Source organism: Sparus aurata, chromosome 2 (assembly GCF_900880675.1).
Source record: "Sparus aurata chromosome 2, fSpaAur1.1, whole genome shotgun sequence".
Lineage (NCBI taxonomy): Eukaryota > Metazoa > Chordata > Actinopteri > Spariformes > Sparidae > Sparus > Sparus aurata.
In genome coordinates, this window is record NC_044188.1 from 3,914,757 (window position 1) to 3,939,184 (window position 24,428).

The 24,428-nt window shown below is 43.9% G+C and overlaps 2 protein-coding genes across 4 annotated transcripts in view; both read right to left on the minus strand.

The window, feature by feature from the left end:
- Window positions 1-1,680: 1,680 nt before the first annotated feature.
- Window positions 1,681-18,120, minus strand: LOC115571013 (uncharacterized). The gene is made up of 6 exons (XM_030399993.1): window positions 17,713-18,120; window positions 13,884-17,055; window positions 10,811-11,010; window positions 6,975-7,096; window positions 5,269-5,383; window positions 1,681-4,029 (listed from the first exon to the last, which is right to left on the minus strand). The coding sequence occupies exons 2-6, from the start codon at window positions 16,525-16,527 to the stop codon at window positions 3,898-3,900; spliced, it is 3,213 nt and encodes a 1,070-aa protein (XP_030255853.1). The 5' UTR covers window positions 16,528-17,055; window positions 17,713-18,120; the 3' UTR covers window positions 1,681-3,897.
- A 2,992-nt stretch (window positions 18,121-21,112) lies between these two features.
- Window positions 21,113-24,428, minus strand: part of prx (periaxin) — a 35,204-nt gene continuing 31,888 nt past the window's right edge. For 2 of the 3 annotated variants that reach the window (XM_030394277.1, XM_030394258.1), the window contains one exon: window positions 21,113-23,963. In XM_030394277.1, coding sequence (XP_030250137.1) covers window positions 23,677-23,963 — 287 coding nt within the window. In that variant the 3' untranslated portion in view covers window positions 21,113-23,676. Of the gene's footprint in view, window positions 24,057-24,428 lie in introns of all 3 variants that reach the window. The other variant, XM_030394268.1, reaches the window with a different exon arrangement.

The window sequence follows — 24,428 nt, forward strand, 5'->3', positions numbered from 1 at the left end:
TCAAGTACGGCTTAATGAAAGTTAAATTCCAGCTGCTCCTGTCTGAGTCCTGAGTCGTCGAGCTGTAACCTGCCATTTGTTTTAGCAGTCAGGTTGCCAGGCACAAAATAGCACCTTCAGCATGCTGTTAGTTTCTCCTGGAGGTAATCTCCGTCTTGTTTGTGGTGTTTTATATAAAAAGACCGGGTGATTCATGCAGTGTAAACTGAGGTCAGGGCGGTCTGCTGCCCATCGGCCTGTTCCTACCACGCAGTACAAAGCTGTGCTATCACGGTGCAGCAAGCAGGCAGCTGCTCTGACTCAGCAAATAAAGTGTTTTAACTCCCTCTGGACCGCAGAGCCGCTTCTCTTGATCTCACCGAGGAGAGACGCCGGCTTTTGTTAACCAGTCGATGTCTTCACACTCTGACGTCGTGGAGTTTCCTGAGCAGTGCTGCAAGACAAACCGCCCGACCTGCAACTGAATATACATTTGATCTGTTCAAGGAAATCCTGAGCTTTTGAAATGTAGACTATATATAGCCGGCTTTATCCAGTGATATGCAAAGATATCACAACCAAGATATGACTCACATCAGTTGATCTGGTTCACTATGCTTGTGATTGTCTGCACAAAGAGTGAGTGAACACACATCTTAACCCGTTACACAACGTGTTGTTTAGAGTCCCAGTAGAAGAAGTCATTATGTGTCCTGTTTTATGTTTGTTTCTCTGTGTACTTGCAGTTGTTGGGTGACTGTGGTGATCTGCCCTCAAGCACAAAGCAATTATAAACTTGTGACCAGGAGGTTTCCACCAGCTCAGCAGCGACTTTTAACTTTCTACAAAATAGTTTTTTGAATCCCTCCTCTTCCAAAATTCCCCCAATTTGGCACACAGCATATATTCACATGATTTTATTGATGTGTCGTACTATTTTGCTGCAACAGTTTCCCCAAATTTTCAACAGTTGGCGCCTCCTAGATGCATTTTGCTGTAGCAGCATGAAGTCAGAATAATCCTGCAGAATGTTGCTTGTAGAGAAACACAACAGCATCGTGATGAATAAGACTTTGGTCATGAGTCGGGCTGAGCAAGTAAGACCGAGTGGGACTAACCAGAAGTTAGTTTAAAGCTTTAGATTGAGCTGCGTTGATCAGGAGAGAACAATTTAAATAAACTTGAGGGAATGAACTTCAGTCGGTTAACCCATGTAGATTTTCTTTCACCATGAGTACAGATATAAACACATTTTACGGATGATGCCGATGAAAAGTACATTATCTGTACCGAGTACTTGTTTCAAACCTAGTCATGAGTCTGACCCTATAATCCTGCCCAGGACTGACTTGTTATCTAAAAATCAGCATGAGTGTATTCAGGGAGCGACTGAATATGGTTCTGGCTGATCATCGCGTTCAGCAATGGGAAAAACAACTAATGTTATCAAATAAACGTGGAATAAAAGAAAAGTGGAAATACCAGAAAATGGAAATAATCAAGTACCTCAAAGTACAGATTGGATTAAACTTGGCTACAAACCATCGCTGCTTATCCGAAGTTTTAGTTCCACATGTTGGTCATCGCTCTCTTTGATTACAAAAAAAAAATCATAGTGGTTTGTCTCTTCATGCAGCTTTAAATCAACACATTTGGACAAATTGTGCTGCCCTGGCCACAGATTTTCACGAGGACGCTGTCAGCCATCACACAGTATCGATTTATTACATCAGTTAACAAGGCGACAAGTCGTTCTCCCTCATTTGAACAGATCAGAAAATATTTTTCTTCACACACACGCACACACACACACACACACACACACACACACACCTTTCTGAATATCATCACAAACGGTCGAGTTGACGAGTGGAATATACAGCGAAACAAAAAAACTTTCCGGGGTGACGCTACGTGATATTATGTCTAAATTAAAAATGTACAGTGGATCGTTGACATGGTCAGAGTGTGAACAATATTCTCATAAAAACATTGTTTTGATTGGCAGCTAGATTCAAGTTTTGCCCGTGAAGTGGACTCAACTGTGAGTGTGCTGAAGGAGGAGAGAGGCAGACAGGAAGCCGGACAGAAAGACGGAGAAGAGAAGAGCATCGTGTGCCAGATGTTTTTGTGTTTGTGAGTCCACTTCGGCGTGTCTGAGAACCAGGAGGCGACCAGGTTTCCTCCTGAATGTGTCGGCTCTGCTTCTGGGACCTCGTAAACATTGGCACTTTCATTGGTGTTCCTGTTGGCACTAACTGGAAGACAAACTTGTTTCTCTGAGGAACCAAAAATAATTCAAAGATTCATTCCTGTCCGCCATTGGCTTTTTTTTTTTTTTCCGTCGCAAATACACAATGAAAGCACATGCATCATTTTGCAAAATGTAAATTAAAAACGTTAAGACTCATTCTGCAGGTAGAAATAACACTTGACCTCCAGGTCGATCACATGATTTTCATTCAGAAACAAGGCTGAGCTTTGACTTTTGCAAGGATCCAGCTGACGTTGGGATCTGTAGAGATTTGTCGGCGTCCACGCGGCGTTTTTTACACCGTCAGAAAACTGACCGCTGACACGTCATGTTTGAATAAAGATTCCCAGCAGTTACAAGTTCAAGCCCACCAAAAAAGATCTTGCCTGTTTTTTTTTTTGTCTTTTTTTCTAACAAAACAAACTCATGCACACATGTCAGATGGAGGCGCGCTAACGTTTTTAGCTTAGCATCTACAGAAAACATTTTGGCATGTAGAAGGGACTGAAGGAGCTGTAAGGAGACATTTTATGTTGCTTTTGTTTGAGTTGTTTTCCACTTTTTTTAAAACAAGTCACCGGCTACTTGTTACGGAGGAAACGCTGCGACGCTGTTTTGCTGCGAAGCTCCAGAAATGATTTGTGGATCATGAAACTTTAACTGACTTCCCATCAGCATGTAGACGGGTGAGGAGATAATGATTGAATATTAATTTCCCAGAGTGCTGTTCCTTAAATTTACACAAAATTGCTGCATGAATGTCTCGTTCACAGTGACTTATTCAGTGGGAAATATAAACGACTATCTTATTTTTTTACGACCGAACTGGATCATCAACTGCGGCTCGGCGCTAAATAACTGTTATTCCAAAGTGCAAATTTGATGTCAGCTGTCATCTTGAAATGTCGGAGTCAGTGTTATTGGTTAACTTGGAGCACAAATCTTGAAGTTATGGAGTCAAAGAGAATATTTTGGATAGCAATATTTGCACAAAGCAAAAGTGGGTAAAACGTGTATCCACAAAAAGGGAGGTGAGCTGACTGCACGTTCGGAGAGGCCGTTAGTGCCTATTCAGTAAAGATAAGTTAGACAGCACGCATGCTGACCTTCAAAAATCATGAATGAAAGCAGAAATCATGTGATATATATGCTTTTATATGTCTGAGTTAGTTCCTCGCATGTCAGTGTTTTTGTTTGTCTCAACCCGGTAAGACAGTTTTTGCCAAAACAGCGGCTGTGACACAGAATTATTTCTATTTAGGTACAATGTGAATCCTCTCAGCTGATAAAATAACAGGAACAACGTGATGATAAATAACTTGTAACTGCAGGTCATCACGCTCCAAACAATCCCTGACAACCTGCTGTGATCAGGGTTCCAGAGGGAGGATGGAGATGGGAGGATGTTGGCGGGAACACGGTGGCACATGTGTAATGGAAACACTCCACCAGTTTACATGAACAGCAGGGAGGTGAACTGAAGAGAGTCGCTCCGTTTTCACCCAGGTCACGTCTTCTCACTGGCTCAGGCTTAAACAAGCAGGGAGTGTGCAAAGAGTCAGAGGGTCAGTCAGTGTTTTGACGAGCAGACAGTCGACACGTTGCGAATCCAGAGTCTCTAAAACCTGGTGCGTCGCAGTCCGACCGGCGCCGAGCCCGCACGCTTACTCCATGACGTTTCTGTTGTAGTCATACGACAGCCGCCGCTTAGCGGCAGCGTTCTGAGCGTGCTGATTGCCCGAGGGGAGGCCAGGGGAGAGGCGGCGATTGGCTGTCCGGGGAGCAGGTCTGCTTTCCTGCGAAGAGAAGAACACAGTGATGCAGACGCGACACCAGAGCCGCCGGGTTCCTCCACACGTGCTGAAGTGAGGAGATTATTAATCAATTCACTGGTGGACAGAAACTGTACCTGCAAGAGTTTTGTGCCCCTCAGGGTTGAGGCCATTCTTAAATAATTAAAACAGTTGATTGAATAATTTAATCAATTAATCAAATTATAATCCACAGATTAATTATGTCTGTGTGCCTCAAGCTGTGTGTGTCTCTCTCTTCTCTCTTTACCCTCTTTGTTTCTCCTTATCTTCTACAGATAACTCTGTTTCTCCTCCTGAGGTTCATTCACTTTTCCTTCCTGGCTAGAAGAGATTTTGTTGACAACAGAGGGTGTCATTCACTGTACACTATATGTAAATCCAGCTGAGACAATGTGATCTGTGATTACGGTCAATATAACTACATTTTGCTCGACTTGATTCGGGGTGTGGCTGAAAACGGTTAATCCACTCAAAGTTCTTTGACTTTACCGACCAACACTGATACGAAGAAGATTCTCTCAGCGGTTAAGATAAGATGTTGATATGATCTCACAAATTAAACCATGAAAACAGTGGCGCTCTAGCAGCCTCTGTTTGTATGATACTCTATGATTAACAAACACGACATAAAGCAATTAAGTCGAGAAAAGACGAGATTAACAGATGAAACACTAAGCAGAGGAACCTTTCACTCTGTGGTAATTCCTGCTGTGCTTCGCTGCAGCAGTAGACCACACATTCACACACAGTGCAGGTGCTCTGCATTTTCCCAGAATGCTTCGGTTCACCGGTGAGACCGGCCCGCTCGCTCTGCTCATTTTATCTACGCCTGTGAAGTGTGACGAGCGTTTTGCATGTAGCGGCGTCACTTAATTTGAATGAAGCAGCAGCTCTCAGGGCCGTCAGTCAAACAGAACTATCAGTTCATTTTACATGCTGTTAAAGCGCCGCTGACGAACGCTGAAGCTTCACAAATTGAAAGTGAACACCGAGCGCTCTGTGCGATAAACTCCCCCGCGTGAAATGATGTGTAGAAAGCACGAGAGTGAGCAGAGAGAGAGCGTTTTACCGTAACATTCGAGTGATTGAAAGTGTTTTCCGACAGAGTTCTGAAACACCTCGACATGTCGTGGATCAAGTGATCGAGACAGACTTTGTTTTTTCTAAAAACGGCCTCACTGTGAATGTTTGTCGGTGTGAACGTTCGCAGTTTGTACTCACAGCGTGCGGCCGCTCCAGGTGTAAAGTCTTCAGCAGGAGGTCACGAGACACGCCGTTAGCTCTCTTGTATCTCTGGCAAATCATTTTGTTCAAGTCGTGGAAACTGTCCAACAGGCTGCCGGGTCAAACGCGAACAACACACACACACACACACACACACACACACACACACAAGAAGGAATGATTAAATTCAGTATCAGACACAAACTGTGTGTAAAAGAATATTTTCTCTATTAAATCTGAACTTTTGTGCCGGGTGCGTAGAGAGGTCAACGTGTTTTATAGTTGCAGAGCTGGAAAAATATAAACACTTGACTTTATATATTCACTTTGTTTTCTATACCAACTCTTCAGTGAAGGTTATGAATCAGAAAAACATCCTCCATGTTCTGAGGAATGTCCTTAGATGATTTATGCATGACTTGATGGTGTAAATTCTGTCCGAGAACTGATTATTAATTACTTTGTTCATGAATAATAAATAATGGAAACTGGCTGCTCCGGCACACAGATGTCCCGTGCTGGTTACATCGTTGCTGGCGTCACTCTGACATGTACGACGGCAAATAACAAAACACTCAAACAAATCGAAATCAATTTTAAAAAAGGGAAAACATCAGAAATCACAAAGATGAAAGCATCATAAAAATATCACATCGATCCCTCCTGGTAGACGTTACTGCTGTTGTGTTGTCGGCTCTGTGGTTTCTGTTCTGTCGTCACTATTTTTTCCTCATTTGTTAATTTGATCTGCACTTTCTTGTTTTTTCTTTTTTTGTTATTTGCCGTTGTGACCTCTGATGATCAACACTGAACAGCTTTCAGGACAGGCTTCCTCCAACTTGCAGTTCACCACAGTAACCACTTGGTGGCCACAATTGGTCACAGTCTCAAAAAAACAACACGATGTGCTTAAATCCAAGATACAATTTATAATAAAACATCAACACATGTACTTGTTTTTCTCCATGTCTAAACTCTGGCTTGGATGAAGGCACAGAAGGCAGAAACACTGCTGGTAAACCTGCAGAAACGTTCTCTAAGACACTGAAAACTCACAAAGGTGGATACAGTGAGTGAAGTAATAAACTTTACATATATACTGTATTATTACCGTCACAAGAAACAAAGGATCAGGATTGTTAGAAAGAGCGTTGGGACAATAAACATCAGCTGACACCTTTTCTGTCTGTAAAATAACATTTCTTATTTTCCTTAATCCCAGATTTCCTCTCTGTATAAATATTTTCAGACCAAAGTACATTTTAGTTTCAATTTGAATTCCATTTTCATAGTATTCCTGTAGTAGAAAATGTTAATTCTCGTGATGAAAAGCTTTTTTGTGACCTTGAATAGAACCAGAAGTCGTATTCTTGAATGTATTTATGAGGTAAATTTCCTTTTTGAAAGGATAAAATATCCCACATTAGAAAACAAATGTTTTGTCTCTTGTTCATCATTAAAATGCTGCTTTTCAGTCATAGTCACTATAAGATTTGCAGCAAAAATGAGCTTGAGATAGAGGAGAATCCTCCGTGTCATTCTCCTGCGGCCGATTACAAGCCTGTCATGTGAGATTATTCTGCAGGATCTCATATATCCTGTCACAAATCAGAGGAATGTGTCGACAAGGCCGGTAACTGCTGCAGCAGATCGATTCATATAGAGTAAATCACGATGATTTGGGTGTGTTAACGTTTACTCACCCCTGGTCCTGGCCGGCTTCGCCCCTGAGGAGCTGGGTCAGTGTGGGAACGGCGTCGAGGTCGCAGGAGTCGCTCGAGGACGAAGCAGGCAGCGAGGGGAAGGCTTCGGCAAAGACAGCCGCCTACAGGAGACACAGAGACACATCAGCCGTCAGTATAGCAACACGAAATGATTCCATAAAACTCATCAGACGTAATCCAAGTACCCAGAAAGCCTGACATCCAAAATGTACACCTTTGACACTCCATCAAGCTCGTTCACCCTCTTCAGATGAGGGCAGGCTGTCAGTTTAGCAGCTCCACTGAAGATTTCGGCTTAAAAAGGGCGTCAATAAAGTCTTTTCAAATCAATCTGGGCTCTCTAGGCTTCAGGACACTTTGGATTAATGAGCTGTACGGAGCCATTTTATGCTTGATTTGTTGTTTTTGTTTTTTTTTTTAAAAAACAAGTCCCCAGCTCCCTTCAGCCGTCTTAGCAGAATGCTGCAACACGGTTTCGCTGTGAAGCTCCAGAAATTGTTTTGTGGAAACATCACTCGACTTCCCCTCGGTGCAGCAGGAGGAGATAAAGACTGAGTGAACTGTCCCTCGGAGCCTGAAACATGCCACCCACAGACGTGATGCCTCCGTGCTCAAGATAGATTTATCCCAAACCTCTTCAGCTCATCGCATTTGAAGTTAATACTTGATTTCCCCCCCCCCAAAAAAAACATCTCTTCATGGCACCATTAGCATATGAAACAACTCATTTGAAAAGCAGTTTTCTCCCGACGCTCTCCTTCACTGCCGCTCTGGGCAGAAGCTCGTTTTTCATCTGCATCTTTCCACAGCGGTGAGCGTCCGCCGGGAGACTCTCCGCTCACCGCCGGCTCCTTCTTTTACAAAGAGAGAAAAAAGGAGGACCGGTCTAATGTGAGTTACAAAATACTCACTAATTCCAGGTCTAAAAACTTAGTCACCAAACCACCGGGGGTTATGTCAGGATGGGCTGCGTTTCCATGGCAACAGGAAAGTGGGGAGACAAAGGGACAACAAGGCTTCATAATCACCTCCGCCGAGGAGGTCAGAGAGGCGGGTGCAATCAGACGACATCATCTGGACTCTGGGAAGTTGTGATGAGCCTTTGTCACAATTTTCAGGAGGTTTCATAGACTAAATGATAAATGAACCAACGTTTCCTGATAATGAACATATGGTTTGGTTAGGAAGCGAAGCCCCATTCAGGCAGGATCAATACAACAGTGTGAGGTGGGTGATAAAATATTCTCCCTCCTCTCTCATAATAAACGTCAGGAGCATTTTAGCCACCGGCCGATTACAGGAGGTGCTTCTGTAAGCGATGAGTGAGCACCATCGCTGTGAGCCTTGGTGTTATTTTATGGTCATTATTTAGCTGTAATTCTTATTTCCATACCATTATAAGGCCGAGGCGCAGCGCTCGGAGTTGTCCTGGGCTCCACTTCAGCCCAGTGGATGTAAAATCAATGTAAGGTTGTAGTTTGTCCTCAGTGGACTTAGTTAGCAAGTTTTATCATGAAGCTTTTTGGGTGCTGTTAATTTATTATCTGCGGAGGCCAAGTGAGTCTTCCACAAACCGACGGAAAACGCTGCTGTTGCAAACTCCTCTGAACGTTGATCAGACTCTTTTTACATCGAGGAGCTGCATGCATTTACAAATGCAGTAAATACATGCAGCTCTCTACACATACAATACAGCTCAGCTAGCAACATTTAGAATCACCTGTATTGTGACCATTCTGTGAGCTTGTCAGGATTTACCCAATTGTATGAGATGACTGATATTAACAGGTGATCTTTCAGGTCAGAAAAACATTCTCACAAAATCCACTTAAGCTTCAACAATTAATCGATCAATCGCAAAACTGATTCCAGCTTCTTAAAATGTGAATATTTCCTGCTTTCTTTGGGTTTGTGGACAAAACAAGACGTTTGACGTCGTCGTCTTGGGCTTTAAGAAACACTGATCAACATTTTCTGATCGAGTAATGACACGAGTTTCATCCGCTCCAGCTGATGAAACTCTAGAAGCTACACTGCAGTTTCACACAGACGTACGAGCTCCATATAGATCAAAATCCCTGAGCAAAGACATTATATGTGATATGTGAAATTAAAATCACCCCAGCTCCCGTCAGGCCTGCACATGTCCATCTGAAGTCTTACTGAGAGTGACAGTCGGTATATTTGCACCATCGGCCACACGAGCTCAGGACAATTCATGTTTTGGCAGAATTGATTTTCAGGACGTTTTGCTTTGTGTGGCTTTGTTTCATCCTGATCAAAAGAAGCGTCTTCACGTGGACGCACAGATAAAGACGATGCACCAAAGTCAGACTAAACAATTATTGACTGAAATAATCTATCACCAGATTACACTGGACACCTCCAGGATGAATATAGTGGTCTGGATACATAAACATCTCGTATACTGTAGGTTTATTGTTGTTATTGATTTACTTTAGAGCCTCAGGGGAGCTTCAGCCAGCCTGTAAACACATTCAGGCCTCAGCTGGGTGTTAAGTGAGGACAGGATGAAATCATGAAATCCAGCTCAAATACCTCTTAGTGGATGTTTTTATTCAAATATTCTTAGAGATTCTTGGAGAAGGTTCGAGCCGACCTGCTGTGACTGAAAACATCCAGCATTTGTAGGTCATCATTTTCACTTTTTTAAAGTCGTTTTCCTGCACGGATGAAACCACATTAGAAACACCTGAACGGCACCACCGCTGTGACTGAGACGCACCTGGTTTATTGAAGCGATATTTCACTTCGGAACACGTTTCACTTTCAATCTGCCTCCAACATTAGCGGCCCGGGGGATCTGCCGTTACCAGCGGCACTTCGGGATCTTCGATTTTCTGTCTGATTCTCCGCATCAGTAATTGAAAAACATTTTTGGTCAGGCTCATAGTTTAAAAAATACAGTCCTGACTTAAACTGAGCCCGAAGGCCGAACAGAAGGTCAGCTAAAGCCCAAAAGTATGACGTGCTCGCCACCAATTTTTAAAATAATGTCTGAACCAAAGAGTGTCTTCCAAAAATTGAACAAGTGAGAGAATTCAGACGGAAAAGTTACTTTAAAACAGTCATTGGTGATGTCTGAGTTCTTCTTTGACCAACACAGTTTTGGACAAAACTTCACGAGACCTTATTTAGTCTTTTTTTTTTAAATATCAGGTTTAAAAAGAACGTGGGCTAAAATTTGGCACCAGCTTTCAACAGGAATCCTCCACAGAGATTCACATTCTTACAGTGAATGTGGCATCAATAGACCAGAAAGAAACGCAGCCAGATCAACAAACCACTGTGTTCATCAACCTTCATCCCGTTCTGAAGCAATTTACAAGTAACTTATGGGAGCTGTTGGAAATTAAAAATGCTGATTTAGAAATGTACGTGAAAAGTTGAGCCAGAACACAGAGTGAGTCTTACACAGTCAGTGACATGGAAAGCTGTGGATTAGCAGACTGACGGCACAGTTTATCTTTTGTTCCGCGGCTTATTATAGCGCGCTGATTTTATAAACAGTGTCTGCTTCCAGGTCCTGTGGAGCCGAAGACTGTTGCTGGAAAAAGAAAATCTGGATTGTCGGAATGAAGAGCAAGGAAGAAAAACAGTAGTTTATCTTTTTATCAAACTACTAAGGTCTCCGGTTCTGCTGCATCGATTTCTTGTGTGTCCACTATTTGATTTATCTATTTGACACGGACACAATGATGAAAACCCGGTAAGTTTTTTTTCCAAGAAACGGATGAAACTGAAACTGAAACAGAAAGAAGATCTGAAGGCTGAGCACAGAAGAACAACTGTACCAGGTTCTGATTGGTCAGGAGTCGGCCTCGGCTCTCCTCCACGGCGCTGGTCGGCCACCACTGTCCCGCGACGTCCCGACGTTCATCCGACAAAACCTGAGGAAAGGCTGACCAGCTGTCGTCTGATTGGTGGAACGAGCTGTCCGTCCAGCCTGGTGTCCAGTGGGTCGACTCCCCGGTGATGGCGTGGTTTCCAAGTGCTGTTTGCAGACACACACACACACACACAGTTAATAGCACAGTGTCTGTTGTAGATGTCTCTGTTAGTGTTGTGGTGTGTGCTGCGAGTAGCCGCCATGTTTCCAGCAGCTCTGACCTCAATCGGACGACCTCAATGGACGACCAACTAAACCTACACTGCACTGAAGCAGTCAGCTGGTTTTGAAAACATACCGACACACCTGAAAAAGGCATCAACCACCCGCCCCTCGTACCGGATGTGTATCCGCCCGAACCCTGACATTTGGTGAACATTTGTGTCTCACTGTGTTGTGTGTCGCCTGCTGTTGCTGAAAGGTTACCTGCCGCACCGGGAGTCTTTGTGTTTGTGTGTTTGACTTAATCTCACTGCGGCGTCCCGCTGCGAGGAAACATGTCGCTGAATATTTGTCTCTCTTTGATGCCTGCCGCCTGAACGCCTTAATACATTACCTTTTATTGCTCAGACGCTGCACGATGCGTCTATCAGACACTTCAGTCTTCATTGTGTGTGTGTGTGTGTGTGTGTGTGTTTGTGTGAATTTCACCCGTTTGCCCCATTACCTGAGGCTAAACGGGGGCTTAGAGTCCCAGGCCCTGTTTTGCCTCCTCCACCCTCCCTTAACCCAGCTCTGAATGATTAATACTTTGTAGCGAGAGATCGGTTAGGAATTCAGGTCAGGGCAGACTGGAGTCTCATTTCACTGCAGGGCCAAGTGGTTCTTATCAGGGCGAGAAACAACTCTCCGTGTTTATCACAAGATTAAAAGCGTTATCAGTCAACCGGAGAAAGCTCCTGACTGGAGAGCGTCCAGCAGCTTTCATGAGTCATACCTGTGGTTTTAACATGTTTCAGGCACTTTACTGCAGATCGCATAGATTTCACGTCATGGCTCAACATTTTCGCAAACTAGGAGCTTTATTTTAACACCCGAGGAGGACACCATTAATGTTTACATCCTGGTCGTTGAGTAGAAGCACGTTTCCTGTTGCACAACGAAACGGCTGGAGGAAGTAGTTCACTAGAAAGAAAATAGTTCCTACATGATCACAACAGGGATTTTCTTGAGTAACGAGTAATGATTTCTGGAAGGAGACATTTCTGGTGAGTTTTTAAAAAATGTATGTTTGGGTGCTTTGAAAACCGTGAGCTGAGCGCCGTGTAATTCCATTACGTTTGACAGAAGGCAGACATCTCTGCAGCCGATATCTCCAAACCTCGACAACTCACATCAAAACAATCTAGGTGGATAAACAGAAGTACAGGTCAGAGGGAAAATTCGTTTTTTCTTTTATTTAGAGGTGAACTGTCTCTTTAAGTCCCTTATCTGGGGATTATCCAGAGTGATGGGAATCTTTCCAAACCTCAGTAAATTAAACCAAAGATGACGCGCAGAAATACACTGTTGTAACTTTGGGTGAGGCAAAACTTTACACGCTAAATTTGGCAAAAATCACTGGAATGCTCATTCAACACAAATCAAATCACGCTAAGCACCTTCTCTCAATGGAAGCCGCCCTTTCTGCTAATTAATACTCCAATATGTTCAAGTGATTGCAGAAATGCGTTCAGGTGGAATCAGCGGAGAAGAAATGAATCATGAGTAAAAACCCGGCTTAGCCCCGTTTGGCCCCGCGGTGAGAACTGGACTTTGGTGATTAGCTAAAAGCAGCATAATGAGGGAACACAAAGACCGATTAACACTGTTAGAGAAAAACAAAAGGGAACAGAGACTCAAAGGTGCATGTGTGTCTGCGTCATGTGTGTTATAAAGTGTACTCTGGGCGAATCTGCTTCTATTTTGTGTTTTTGCTCTGGAGGCCCAGCGTCCACTGTGTTTCTGTTTAACCCAAAAGTTTGCACCTTCAACTTTTCCCTATAGAAAAGTTTTTTTTCGCAGTTGCTCATCTGAAGTACTTCCGATTTAACCGGGAGACTTTCATGTGGATCCAAGAACTGTGAGTCACATCATGCTGTCAATGGGAAAAGTGAGCAGGACTTCCGGAACCAGCAGCGTCTGAAATAGCTCGTCCCACGTGTAACCCTATACAGTCGTACACTTCCTCAGGATGCTTAGTCCATTATATAAAGTCTGCAGCATTGTTTGTCAGTGTTACATCTCAGTTGCGCGTAAAGCAGCTGAGGAATTTAGTTTTTTGTGTTGCTTTTTGGGTTTTTGATGAAGGCGGCCTTCATTAAAGTTTCTGGCACTATGCTGCAATGATGAGTCGATTAATTGATTTGCTCTCAGCTATTTTGATAATCAAGTGAGTGAAATTCTCTGATTCCAGCTTCTCAAATGTGAATATTTTCTAGTTTATTTCCTCCTCTATGAGAATAAACTGAACATTCTTGGGTTAAGGACAGAACAATATATTTGATGATGCTTTGAGAAAAAAACTGAAAGACATTTTTAACAATTTCTGGAGTTTATAGACCTAAGAACTGAAATAAATCCACAGTGAAGACAACAGTCCTGCATGTGGCTTGCAGCAAAGGGGCTGAAACATTGGGAAACTGCTGGTGTGGCCCTTTAAAACAGAGTGTGTGGAGGTATATGCATTCCTGAAATGGTACAAAAGGTTACAACTGCACTAATACTCTGCACCTCCCCAGAAACAACTCACAAAGTGCTGATATTTTTACGTCGCTAAATCTGGATGTTTCTGACGTCTCTGAAAGTCTCTGCTCTACTTCTGAAGCCTTTCAACGTCTTCTGCTTTGTTGGCTTTAACCAAAAGACCCTCTGTCCTATTTTGCAAACAGAAAGACAGACTTACTCAAGCTCCCACAGGGGGGGGAGAGATACTGAAAGAGAGAGAAAGAAAGAAAGAAAGAAAGAAAGAAAGAAAGAAAGAAAGACATGAGACTCACCAACACTCTCTCTGCTCCCACAAGGCACTGAGGCAGACATGGTCGATCCCTCGCTCCAGGCCGGTTCGCCCTCCGCCTGCATGAACACTCCAAACTCATCTTCCTCCTCCTCCTCCTCCTCCTCCTTCCTCCCCTCCTCAGTGGCCACGGTGGAGCCCCTCTCCTCCTCGCCCTGCTGCTCCAGCTCGCTCCCGTGCCTCCTCTTCCCTTCCTGGCCTCCTTCTCCAGCTCCCGCCGTCACTCTGAGCCCTTCCTCCTCCTCCTTCTCCTCCTCCTCCTCCTCCTCCTCAACCTCTGCCTCCAGACAGGGCAGGCCGGTTGCCATGGATCCCAGGGGGGGCAGAGAGGGGGGCGGATTAGCCAGGGAGAGCACAAGGGAGGTGGAGGGATCAGCACAGGCGACATTAGTGACGTTAGTGCCGGTCTCTCCGTTTGCTCGGGCGATGCTTGTTTGTCCACAGGTGTCTCCACCCTCCAGTCCATCTGCTGACTCCTGAAACCCCCAACTGTCTCCAAGTGCACCGTTTACTACTTCTTCATCCTCCTCCTGTGTGGTATTGTCAAAAACGTCCTCCACGGTGTGTTGTTTTTTGTCGTCATCACCTCTACCATCCCCATCGTCCGGTTCGCCACGGGTGCTCTCCCTCCTCCAAAAAGCTTCATCCCCGTCCTCAGGATTTACTCTCTGCTCTGTATTCTCCTCCTGTGACTCCTCTTCTCTATTCTCCCACAGCAGCCAGTCTCCTCGCTCTGCTCCGCAAAGCTCAGTCGTACTATGGTCGCAACGGTTTCCTGTTACAATTCCCTCGTCTTTCTCAAAGATGGGGGGCCCGCCATGTCTAAGAGGTGAAGCATCTCTCACCTCTAGCTGGCCACCGTATTTCACATTCTCAAAGACAAACAGAGGTTTTCTGTTCTCGTTCACAGTGTCGTCCTCGTCAGCCACGCAGGTTGGTTCTTGTTGCTTTAATCCGCCAACATCCGGTTCTTCTTTGCCCAGGATCTCGCAGCCTGACGCCCCTTGTTGACACCCCTCAAGGTGATCTTCTTTGCTGTTCCCTTCCTCTCTCAAAACACCACAACTCTCGTGGTCAGCAGTGCAGGTGCTGCCCTCTACAGGAGTGGAGGGCTCGGTGGAGGTTGGGGTGCTGATGGAGGCCGGGCAGGTGGAGGCAGAGACGTCCCGGCAACAGTTGGATACCACCGAGACTTCGTCAGGAGGCTGACTGATGCCCCCTTCCTCCTCGTCGACATCCACCCTCTCCGATCCTTTGTCGGGCTCTCGGTGCTCCTCCGCATGATCAGAAAATCCATTTACAGTCGCTTCTACTTCTTCAAAGGGATTTTCTTTTGGTTTTCTGTCACCAAAGTCTCTGTTATGTCTTGATGTATCCAGCTCAGAAAGGCTGCAGTTTGTATCCTCCTCTTTCTCTGAACAGTCGTCCTTGCTGTGGGAGGTTTGCGTCCTCGGCTCATTGCTCTCCACTTCGACACCGCGTCCGCTGTGGGATTCTGCATGAGAGTGGTTTGATTCTGGCTCAGGGTTTGGTGGAGCCAACACAGGGTTAGAGGACTCCAACTCTAAAGTGCGAAGGCCTCCCTCCTCCTCCTCCTCCTCATTCTTATGCGTCTCCTTCCTCATTCCCCTCACCTCACCGTTCAGCCTGTTTTGGATTCCTCTTCTTGGACTTTCACCTCCGTCGTGTTCATCCTGGCTTCCCCTCCTCAATGCTCTCTTTCCACACTGAGTGCAGGTTTTGGGGGAGGCATTGTGGCAGCATCTGGGACTTCTGAGTGCTCCCTCTTTCTCCTGCCTGGCTCTCCTGATGTCCTGCTGTGGGCTGGGGAACTGTTTACTGTCCGGGCCTCCTTTGTCTCGCTCTTCCTGCCTTTCTTCCAGAGTGATTTCTCCAGCAGGATCCTCCCTGCTGCTCTGCTGCCTCTCTCTGCTCACGCCTGCTTTCTCCCGGCCTGCCGCGTTGCAGGACTTCCTCCATCTCCGGCCAGATCGCACTCTAACCCGGTTTGCTCCGGTCTGTGCTGGAGGAGCTGGCCCATGATCCCTCCTCCCTGCTGGGGTGTCTCTGCTTCCTCCTCCCCCACCTCCTGTCTTCCCTCTCAGCCATCCTCCAACCACACTGGAGGCTGCACCAGAACCTGGCTTAGCTGTCGAGTACAAACAACTCCCTTTCTCAGTCCGGAGGAAGAGGCATTGAGTCTGCGTCTTCCCGCTGCCCTCTGAGGTCTTCAGAGTGGCGACCGTCACCAAAGCTCCAATCCCAGCCTGCCCAGCGTCCAGCCCCAAAGGAAGCCCGTACCCCATCCGACCCCACTCCCCGCTCAGGTACACATCCGCAGGCCTCGGGCAGGAAGTCAACCCTCCACGGCCTGCAGGAGGAGCTATGGGAGCTTGTCCTCCTCCTAGAAGACCACCGGCCTTCCGGCGGTTCTTGGAGCACAGGGCCCAGGCTCGGAGCCCCCGGATCAGGGGCAGGTCACCCAGACCCAGTTCCAGTCGGCTGGGGAAGGGCAGAGAGGCCCTGGAGCACTTCTGCAGCATCTCCCGGGTGGAGCTGGACACGTTCAGACAGGGGTAGTTGTTGTTGTTGTTCTGCTGGAGCATGGTGCTCGTTGTTGGCCTCATTTATCTTTTTATCAAAATGCAGCCTGTCAGGTGAGAGGGCACGCCGACACCATCAAGAGTCTATTCTTGATTCAGAGCGCAGCAGCTCAAAGGTAAAAATATCATAGTTAGGAAAAAATACACTAGGCATTATGAAATAGATGAAATCGTACTAATTCTGTCCGACAAAGGAGAAAATATTCACTTGACCCTGCAAGAGAGCGCTGACTCTCCTGCGAATCTCGTTTTAACAGTTCATTCTGGCGACATCTGAGGTCTCTGAACAGAAATAGAATAAAAACAAAAAGCAGAATCGGTTGTGTTCCTGACGGCGAGCTGGAGTTGTGCTTCTGTGTCTCTTTATCGTCCGTAACTTTGAGAGTATCCTGAAGAAGAAAACAGACGCCCAGGTCAGACGTGCAGCTCGTCAGAGCCGCTGACAGAGACGATAATGAGAAGTTTGTTTTCTTCTGCTCGGCGGCGACGTCTTCAGAGCTTCACCGCCCTCCCTGTTGGCACCGAGGACTGACTCAGCCGTCACAAAACAACCTGCAACGAGGAAATTAAAGACTCGTCAATACCAAAGCACACGCACCCCAAAATGATTCACATGAAATGCCGGGAAGATTCACAAGCCATTATTTTGGTTTCTGATTATTAAGAAAGCAGATGTAAAGAAAACATAAATGAGAAATGTTTCATTTCACACAGAGATGAAAGTGATTCTGTGTCTTCGCTCGGGCTCACTGGATTACAGCTCTCCTGTTTGAGGGGGTGTGAGTCTGTCAAAGGTCACACATTTGAATCCAAGTGGCTCCTTTTCATACCACTCCTACACAGACGGGCCTTATTTTTAAAAAAAATATAAAATCCAGCATTCACACCATGTCCACCGTCGTGCCAATTAGATTTGTTGTTGCATCAGCCGTACACAACCATCCAAATGAGACAGAAAAGAGAAGAAGATGAGAGGCAGGTGGACACAAATCCATAAATCCACTCCTCATGTCAACAGGATTTTACCCAGAGTGACTCAATAAAGCGGTGAAAACAGGTTTTGTGCAGGCAGCCTGCTCACATCAGCAGCCTGTGTGTGATGGAGATGAACCACCAAACCACACTGTACCAGCAAAACCAGTATCCCCAGCCTCCATGTCCTGGATGGGAGAGGGGACGCCTGAGGGAAAAGGTCTGATGGGTTCTCACCTCACTCGCTGCCTCGGTGTCTCCAGTCCAGTCCAAGTGTCCTCTACTGAGCGCCTCTCTGCTTCCTGGTTGTTTACAGGAGAATCCTATTCAACCCTCCTCGGGCTCCGGAGCATCCTTCACCGGGATCAGCGCCACCGCATCCCTCCGCTCGGCCTGCACCACCGGAGCTACAAGCGCCACAGATCCGTCAAACACGCGTCCAGCTCTGTCCCATCGTGTGAATCAGAGCCGAGCATCACGACTCAATCCGTCCTCGGTGTCTCTCTCCGCTCGCTCGGCCATTGCGCATCCTCTCATCCACCGCGGCTCGGCGTCGTGCGTCGCCGCATCTTACCGCAGTAGCCTCGGGTGCGCTCAGCGAGCAGGATGACGGAGAGCTAATTTGACTTGCAGCCCACTCACAGGTAGGAGGAGCGATCCGTGCCACTCGGAGGCAGGAGGAGACGAGGACAGCGGAAGTGTACGCGGGGTTTTTCATGCCACATCTAGAGATAGATATAAAACATCCTGCCAATGTTTAAAATGTATTTTTCTGGATGACAGTACATCACATGCAGTTAATTATGGCACAATAATCCATGTTAGTACATTTATAAAGCATTTTGTGCACCATCACATTGCCTGTGTGGGCTTCACAACCTGTGCAGCGAAAGACACCCTCTCCCATTCAAGTGAGGAAGAACTTATCGGCATATCGAGAAAAACAATGAAGAAGAAGGACGGACGCATGTGCAATAGAAGTGGTTTCATAAATGTAATGTGCGGTTAAAGAGCTTTCTTAATGTGTTTTATACATTTATGCAAAGAGATGCAAGTTAATTTATTGGTAACATTCTAAAGAAATGGGTTAATTAATTGGTCCAGTCTTCTTTGCCTGTCATTAGTTCCAGCAAACAGCCAGCAGGTGTCAGTGTCAGAGATGCAGACAGCAGACAGACAGACAGACACGGGGATGTCTCATGGATTAATAGAGAGTTATTCCAAGTTAATAATGTGTCTGATTGTCATTAAGACAGTGAAATATCATCGAGCTCAGTGAACAACATCGTCTTGCTCCACACACGTCACCAGCGCCAACGTGGCCGCCAGCTCGGCACAGAAAATGTATTAAAAAGTCACAACAAATCTCTTATTGTGCGCTCAACGAGATGACCACACTAACACCACTGCTGGCTGTGTTTTCTGTACAATTACGTATTTTCACAGTGTTTTTAATTTTCCCTAAACCAGACTGAGTATTCTGATGAGGTGAGAACACTTTGGACTTGGACAGCCTCCTGTTACGTCCGGCAGAATTAGTTCTGGACATTGTCTGGAGTTGTACTTTTACATGACGAGTGTGATGAGAATATGGTGCTACATTATGAGAAGAAAGAGACCTGGTTGCCATTATTAACTAAGCAATATTGAGGCGACCAGCAGCAACGACACCAAGACAAAACAGCACACTGCAGGTGGAAGACCTCGGCTGAACACGTTTTTAATTTCTAAAGGGCAAAGTGAAGGAACAAACTCATTTAATAATAAAAAAAAACAGCATTTGACCTTTTTATCAGCCAAATAATACAACAGCATGAGATCAGCCATGTCCTGTATGACAGAACTAAAGTTTGTAAGTGCTAGAAAGTCCAAACCTTCCCGTTAAAACAGATCAGTGCAGACGAATATATATACCATAGACTTTTCTGCTGTAATACATCGTAGAAATCTGTGCTGCAAAGTGCGGCTCACAGAAGATCCGGGCAGCAGCAGCGAGGCTGTTGCAGCCGGTGTGATGCTGATGTGTTGAGATAACACCCTCCTGGTGTTTCTCTGCAGTCTGAGTTATTAAGCGCGAGAAAAACGTCACATCACATGAGACCGCGTGATTTAATCGCCTGAAAACAGTAAAAGTGAATCTGGTGACGCTGCAGTCTCGCCTCCCTCCTCTCTGTTGTGCCACTGTGCACTCCTCATACAGCAGTAATCTTCCCTCACACACACTCACCCTTGTAGCCTACGTCGCACAGCATCATCACAGCAGCAGATAAGTAGATTGAGAACACACACACACACACACACACACACACAATGGGAAGACGTCATGCACTGGTGTTCATAGTTTATCACCTTCTCCTCCAGAGTCCCTTCTCAGTAAAACTCATCCATGTGCTTTTCTGTGTGTGTCTCTAATCCACAGCAGAAAAAACAGTTTTTCTCTCTTTCATTTTTCTCTGTGACTGATTCAGATTTAATTCAAAGGTGAGGGTAATGTGTTGCTGAAGATACCCCTGCTGTGCTGCTGTCTGCGCCTCTGCAGTTAATGCCGTCAGCGCTGCTTCTTATTCAGGTGAGGAAGGTGACGTAACAGTGGATGCTCCTGCAGTGTTGTACAGGTGAGACTCATCGGTCCTCATGTACATCCATGAACCAGAAAACTAACCTGGCTTTTCATACCAGTAAGTGGGATGTTAAAGCTGCACTGAACATGGGATTAACAATATTTTGGAGGGAGGTGCATCGGTGTCCATCACCACTAGGGGGCACCAACATCACAAATTGTTAGTGCACTTATGCATCCAGTGTTTCAGCTACATGCATAACTTTTAAATTAATTAGATGGTTACAATAAAGCAGTTACAATGATTTGTGTAATGTTTGGGCCAGAAATGTGATTTCCTCAGTAAACTTTCACTTTCCCTCTAAACTTTCACCTAAAGTCAAAATAAAGTTAAAATAAAGACATAGGTTGAATTATTAGATAGTGAGATAAGTTATATCAACATTTCTACTTGCTTTCTTATCATTTCTACCTACCGAGTCAATTTTGAGTTAGAGAATCGTATTCAAAAGACGGAAAATCCTAATTATAAGAGAGTTGTAAGTTAAAACCCTAAATTACTTGTAAAAAAGCTTTGCTTGCATTAGTCATCTTGAGATACCAAAGCTTGTTTTCTTGTGTTAACAGGCTGATTTATCACGTTATCTTAGGAAAACAGAGGACCGATTTATCAAGATAAGGTTCATTAATCATGAGATATAAATTCATGAGAGTGGAGCAGAGTTTCAGAGCAAACCATACATGTTTTATGGAATTTGTTGTAAGAGTGTTATCCTTCATGTTTTGATATGAGGGTAAATTGTTAATTACAGTAAGGCATTGGCTAACATGCAGATTAAATCAGATGTGTTACTGTTCAGTAGGCTTTAACTAAATTAATTCTCATTCACATAGAGACACTGAAAAAATGTCCAGTATGTATATGAATTAACAGGATTTAAGCTCAGACTGATGTGTTGAGACGTGTACGTGGATAAAAGATGGATGGATGACTCATGAAACATGAACAAGTGCACAACTTTTATAGCTAATTCAGCTGTTTTGAAAAGTCGAGACATCAGGAAACCCGTTCAGACATTTTTGTGGGAATATCATTTTATTGATGTAACATCGTAATTAACCAACATCCTCTGCAATGCAGCTTTGACAAAACACTTGGCACTGAAACCCTTATAATCTAAAATAAGTTTGAGGACTTGATTAAACCAGAAAGGTAAAAATCTCTGTACACATAGATACTACTCAGTGTGTGTTACCTTGACATGTCACTACTCTCACCCCAGCCCTGAAAAAACGGGCCGTTGTGTTAAAAGTTAATGAAATATGTGGGATTTGTGAGGATTTCTTCATGCATTTTATCACACAATTTCATTCCATCTACCAGCCAAGTAAAGTAAACTAAGTAAAATAAAAAGACTTCATTCTTAAATGCTTTTCATCCACTTGAAAAAATAGCTCATCATATGGTTGTATCCCATGAGACTGTTATCTAAATGGCTATGAGAAGTTTATAAAATTGTAAAATAGTTTTTCAAAAGTAAGTTTTCATTTATGGCCAGAAAGCAGCAGTTTGTTTTTTTCTCAAATGGTTGGCACTGCATTTGGGAATGAAACTTAAACGTCTCAATGTAGAGACAAGAAAATAAATATTTAAAAGACAGCACAACTTTTTTTTTTTTCTCCATTCAATTCAACGCAATTTGTACTTTAAAGCAACATTATGTAAGAATTTAACTGTGAAATAACAGCTTCAAAATAATTGTAAGAGGGTGAATGGTTTCTTTGTGTTGTGTGTCACTGACGTCACGTTTCATGTCGAGTGTGCGTCGGAAACTTGGAACAACACCAGTTAAAGTAAACACGAGCACAGGCTTTAAGATCTTGCTGATAGCTTCTCTAAATAAATCTGGCTTGCTAAGTTATATATATTTGTTTTGATGCTCTTGTTGTAAACATGCTAGTTTTTGGAGTGGAGTCAGCCCTTTTTCCACAGAGCTTTATCAGGTAGGTACTCCTTCACAGTAATCCAGGTAGGAGTTGTGCAAACCTCGAAAAAAAAAAGCCTGAGCATGTATGTTTACTTCAAGACATTCTGCACGTTTTTAAGACGTAACATTGTTATGACATGCCAATTTTTGACTGTAGTTAGCACGTTATGTGACATTACATCTGGCAAATCCCAAAACTAGGATTTGTATTTGTATTTACAACAGTTGTGTTGTAAATACTGTGTGCTGTGTTGTACACTCAGAAACAGTCGGGAACACCAAATTGCATGACATTGTATTATTACATAATGTTGCTTTAAATGGAGGATACATTCTTTTAAGAATAAGGAGTAAAGGCACTTAAAATTGTTTTAATAACCTGACATTAATCATTTTAACGTCCAAAGTTATTCTGTATATCGTATTGATATTAATATGATAAACAGAAGAATATCAGATTGTTAAAGACGTTTACTCCTCTTGTTGATCTCTTCTGCCTTTATAGACATATTTAGTCACGTGATGGCTTTTGTACACGATCAAGGCTCGCCACTCTTAGCCAGGCTGTCATTGCAGCAGCCTTCATGTAACATCATTTGAGAGAGCTGTTTTTTTGTGTGACCTTGCACTGGTTTAGGTAAAAAACACTCAACAGCACCCTTAAATCCCCAAATTTCCTTCCAGATCAATGTTGATGTTTTGAAACTCAACACATTCACGTTTCAAAAAATCAGCATCAGTTCTGCAGTGGATCTTGACGCTAAATATACAGTGTTGTCTAGTGGTATACAGTAAAAACATGAATATAAAATACTTTAGCAGCAGGGTGACCTAAGTGTTTGAGAGCAACCTGTAAGCAGAAGGTCACAGGTTTGATCCCCACAGCAGAAAAATAGTCCAGAGTGTCCTGCTCACTCACTGTGACTATCTCTGGGTAACAGCACCAGCTAAATGCTTAAAATATAAAACTATGGCAGAAAATGAGAATCGCCTATAACCTCAAAAAGCTCACACTTTTCTGTCAAGACAAACAAAATAGGTTATCAGGTCAAAAAATATAATTTCTCCTCCTGACTCTGGTGAATATGAAAATAATTACATTTTGTATTGAAGGGATACTGCTTCAAAAAAGCAATCATATCGTTGTATTTACATAAATATTACTCTGGCCTGTGCTGAAGTGGTTCAAAAAGAATTTTTTTGAACTCATCTTAAAATCATGGTCAAATCCATGATGCTGGTGTGAGTAAATTATTAATTCCAGCCCGTTTTAAACACACAAACAACAATAAATAATTAAGCAATCCAACATGTTTACATTCAGAGAGAAACCTTGAAAACCAAACAAAATATGATAAATAAGTAGGACTAAACTAACAAAACTCAAAAAATAACAGAAAATAGTCACATTTAAAATGAAAAAAAGGAAGCATATATTACTCTGTTCGCTGTAATAATGACAATAATGCTGATTGATGAAATGTCATCGCGTTTCATCACATTCATACCTCACCTATTAAAATATAAAATAAAGACTTTTACTCGATCGAGGTTCGCCACGTTGCAGGCTGAGCTTACAAGAACACTGCAACCTCACCAAAGAAAAAAAAAACAAAAAAATTAAAAGACAATTAAGATATCATTACAGCATCCTCAGTACTTGAAGTCCGTCATCTTGTGAGTCGTTGTCGTGGTTGCCGAAGATTCACCTGTTCGCGTTTCAGTAGTCACCATTTGCCGGGTGATTTTGGTGGTCTTGGTCACCATGGTGACAGTTCCCTCCTCGGTGGAGGAGACTTGGCGCTCTTCGGACAATTCCTGTGTGCCGTAGTCGAGCCCTGAGGTGTGAAGGCAGAACGACCCCGAGACGTCGACCTCACCTCCCACCTCCCCCTTCCGCTGGGCCTGAGGAGAGCCCTCTGGGGTTATCTGGAGGAAGCCTGGAGGAGGAGGGAAGAAAGGAAACAAGAAGAGGCAGGAAAAGGAAGAAGAGGAGGATGGGTAAAGATTTTAAGAATGAAAAGAATCTTAGTCTTATGTAGCAGAGACAAAACAGGAGATGATATATTAATAATTCATAGAGTAAAAACAAAGAAAACAAAACACATGAACGGTGACAGCAATGATAAATGATGTATTATGTAGTGCATATTTTAATTCTACTGGAATATGTTGAAATTGTTTAAATATTTTTGTTAATTTTGGATCATACGTGCACTTATTCACTGTCTCTTTTAAAGGAGTACTCCATTAGTTTAATACTGCACTTCCATTAAATTCAGGAAACTTCCAAATACAGATTCAACAAAAGAAATGAATGCAGCTGAAGATAAAATATACTGAATTTTAGTTGTTAATATGGGTCCTAGGATTGATTAAACTCAACTGTCTGAGTTTTTAAACCC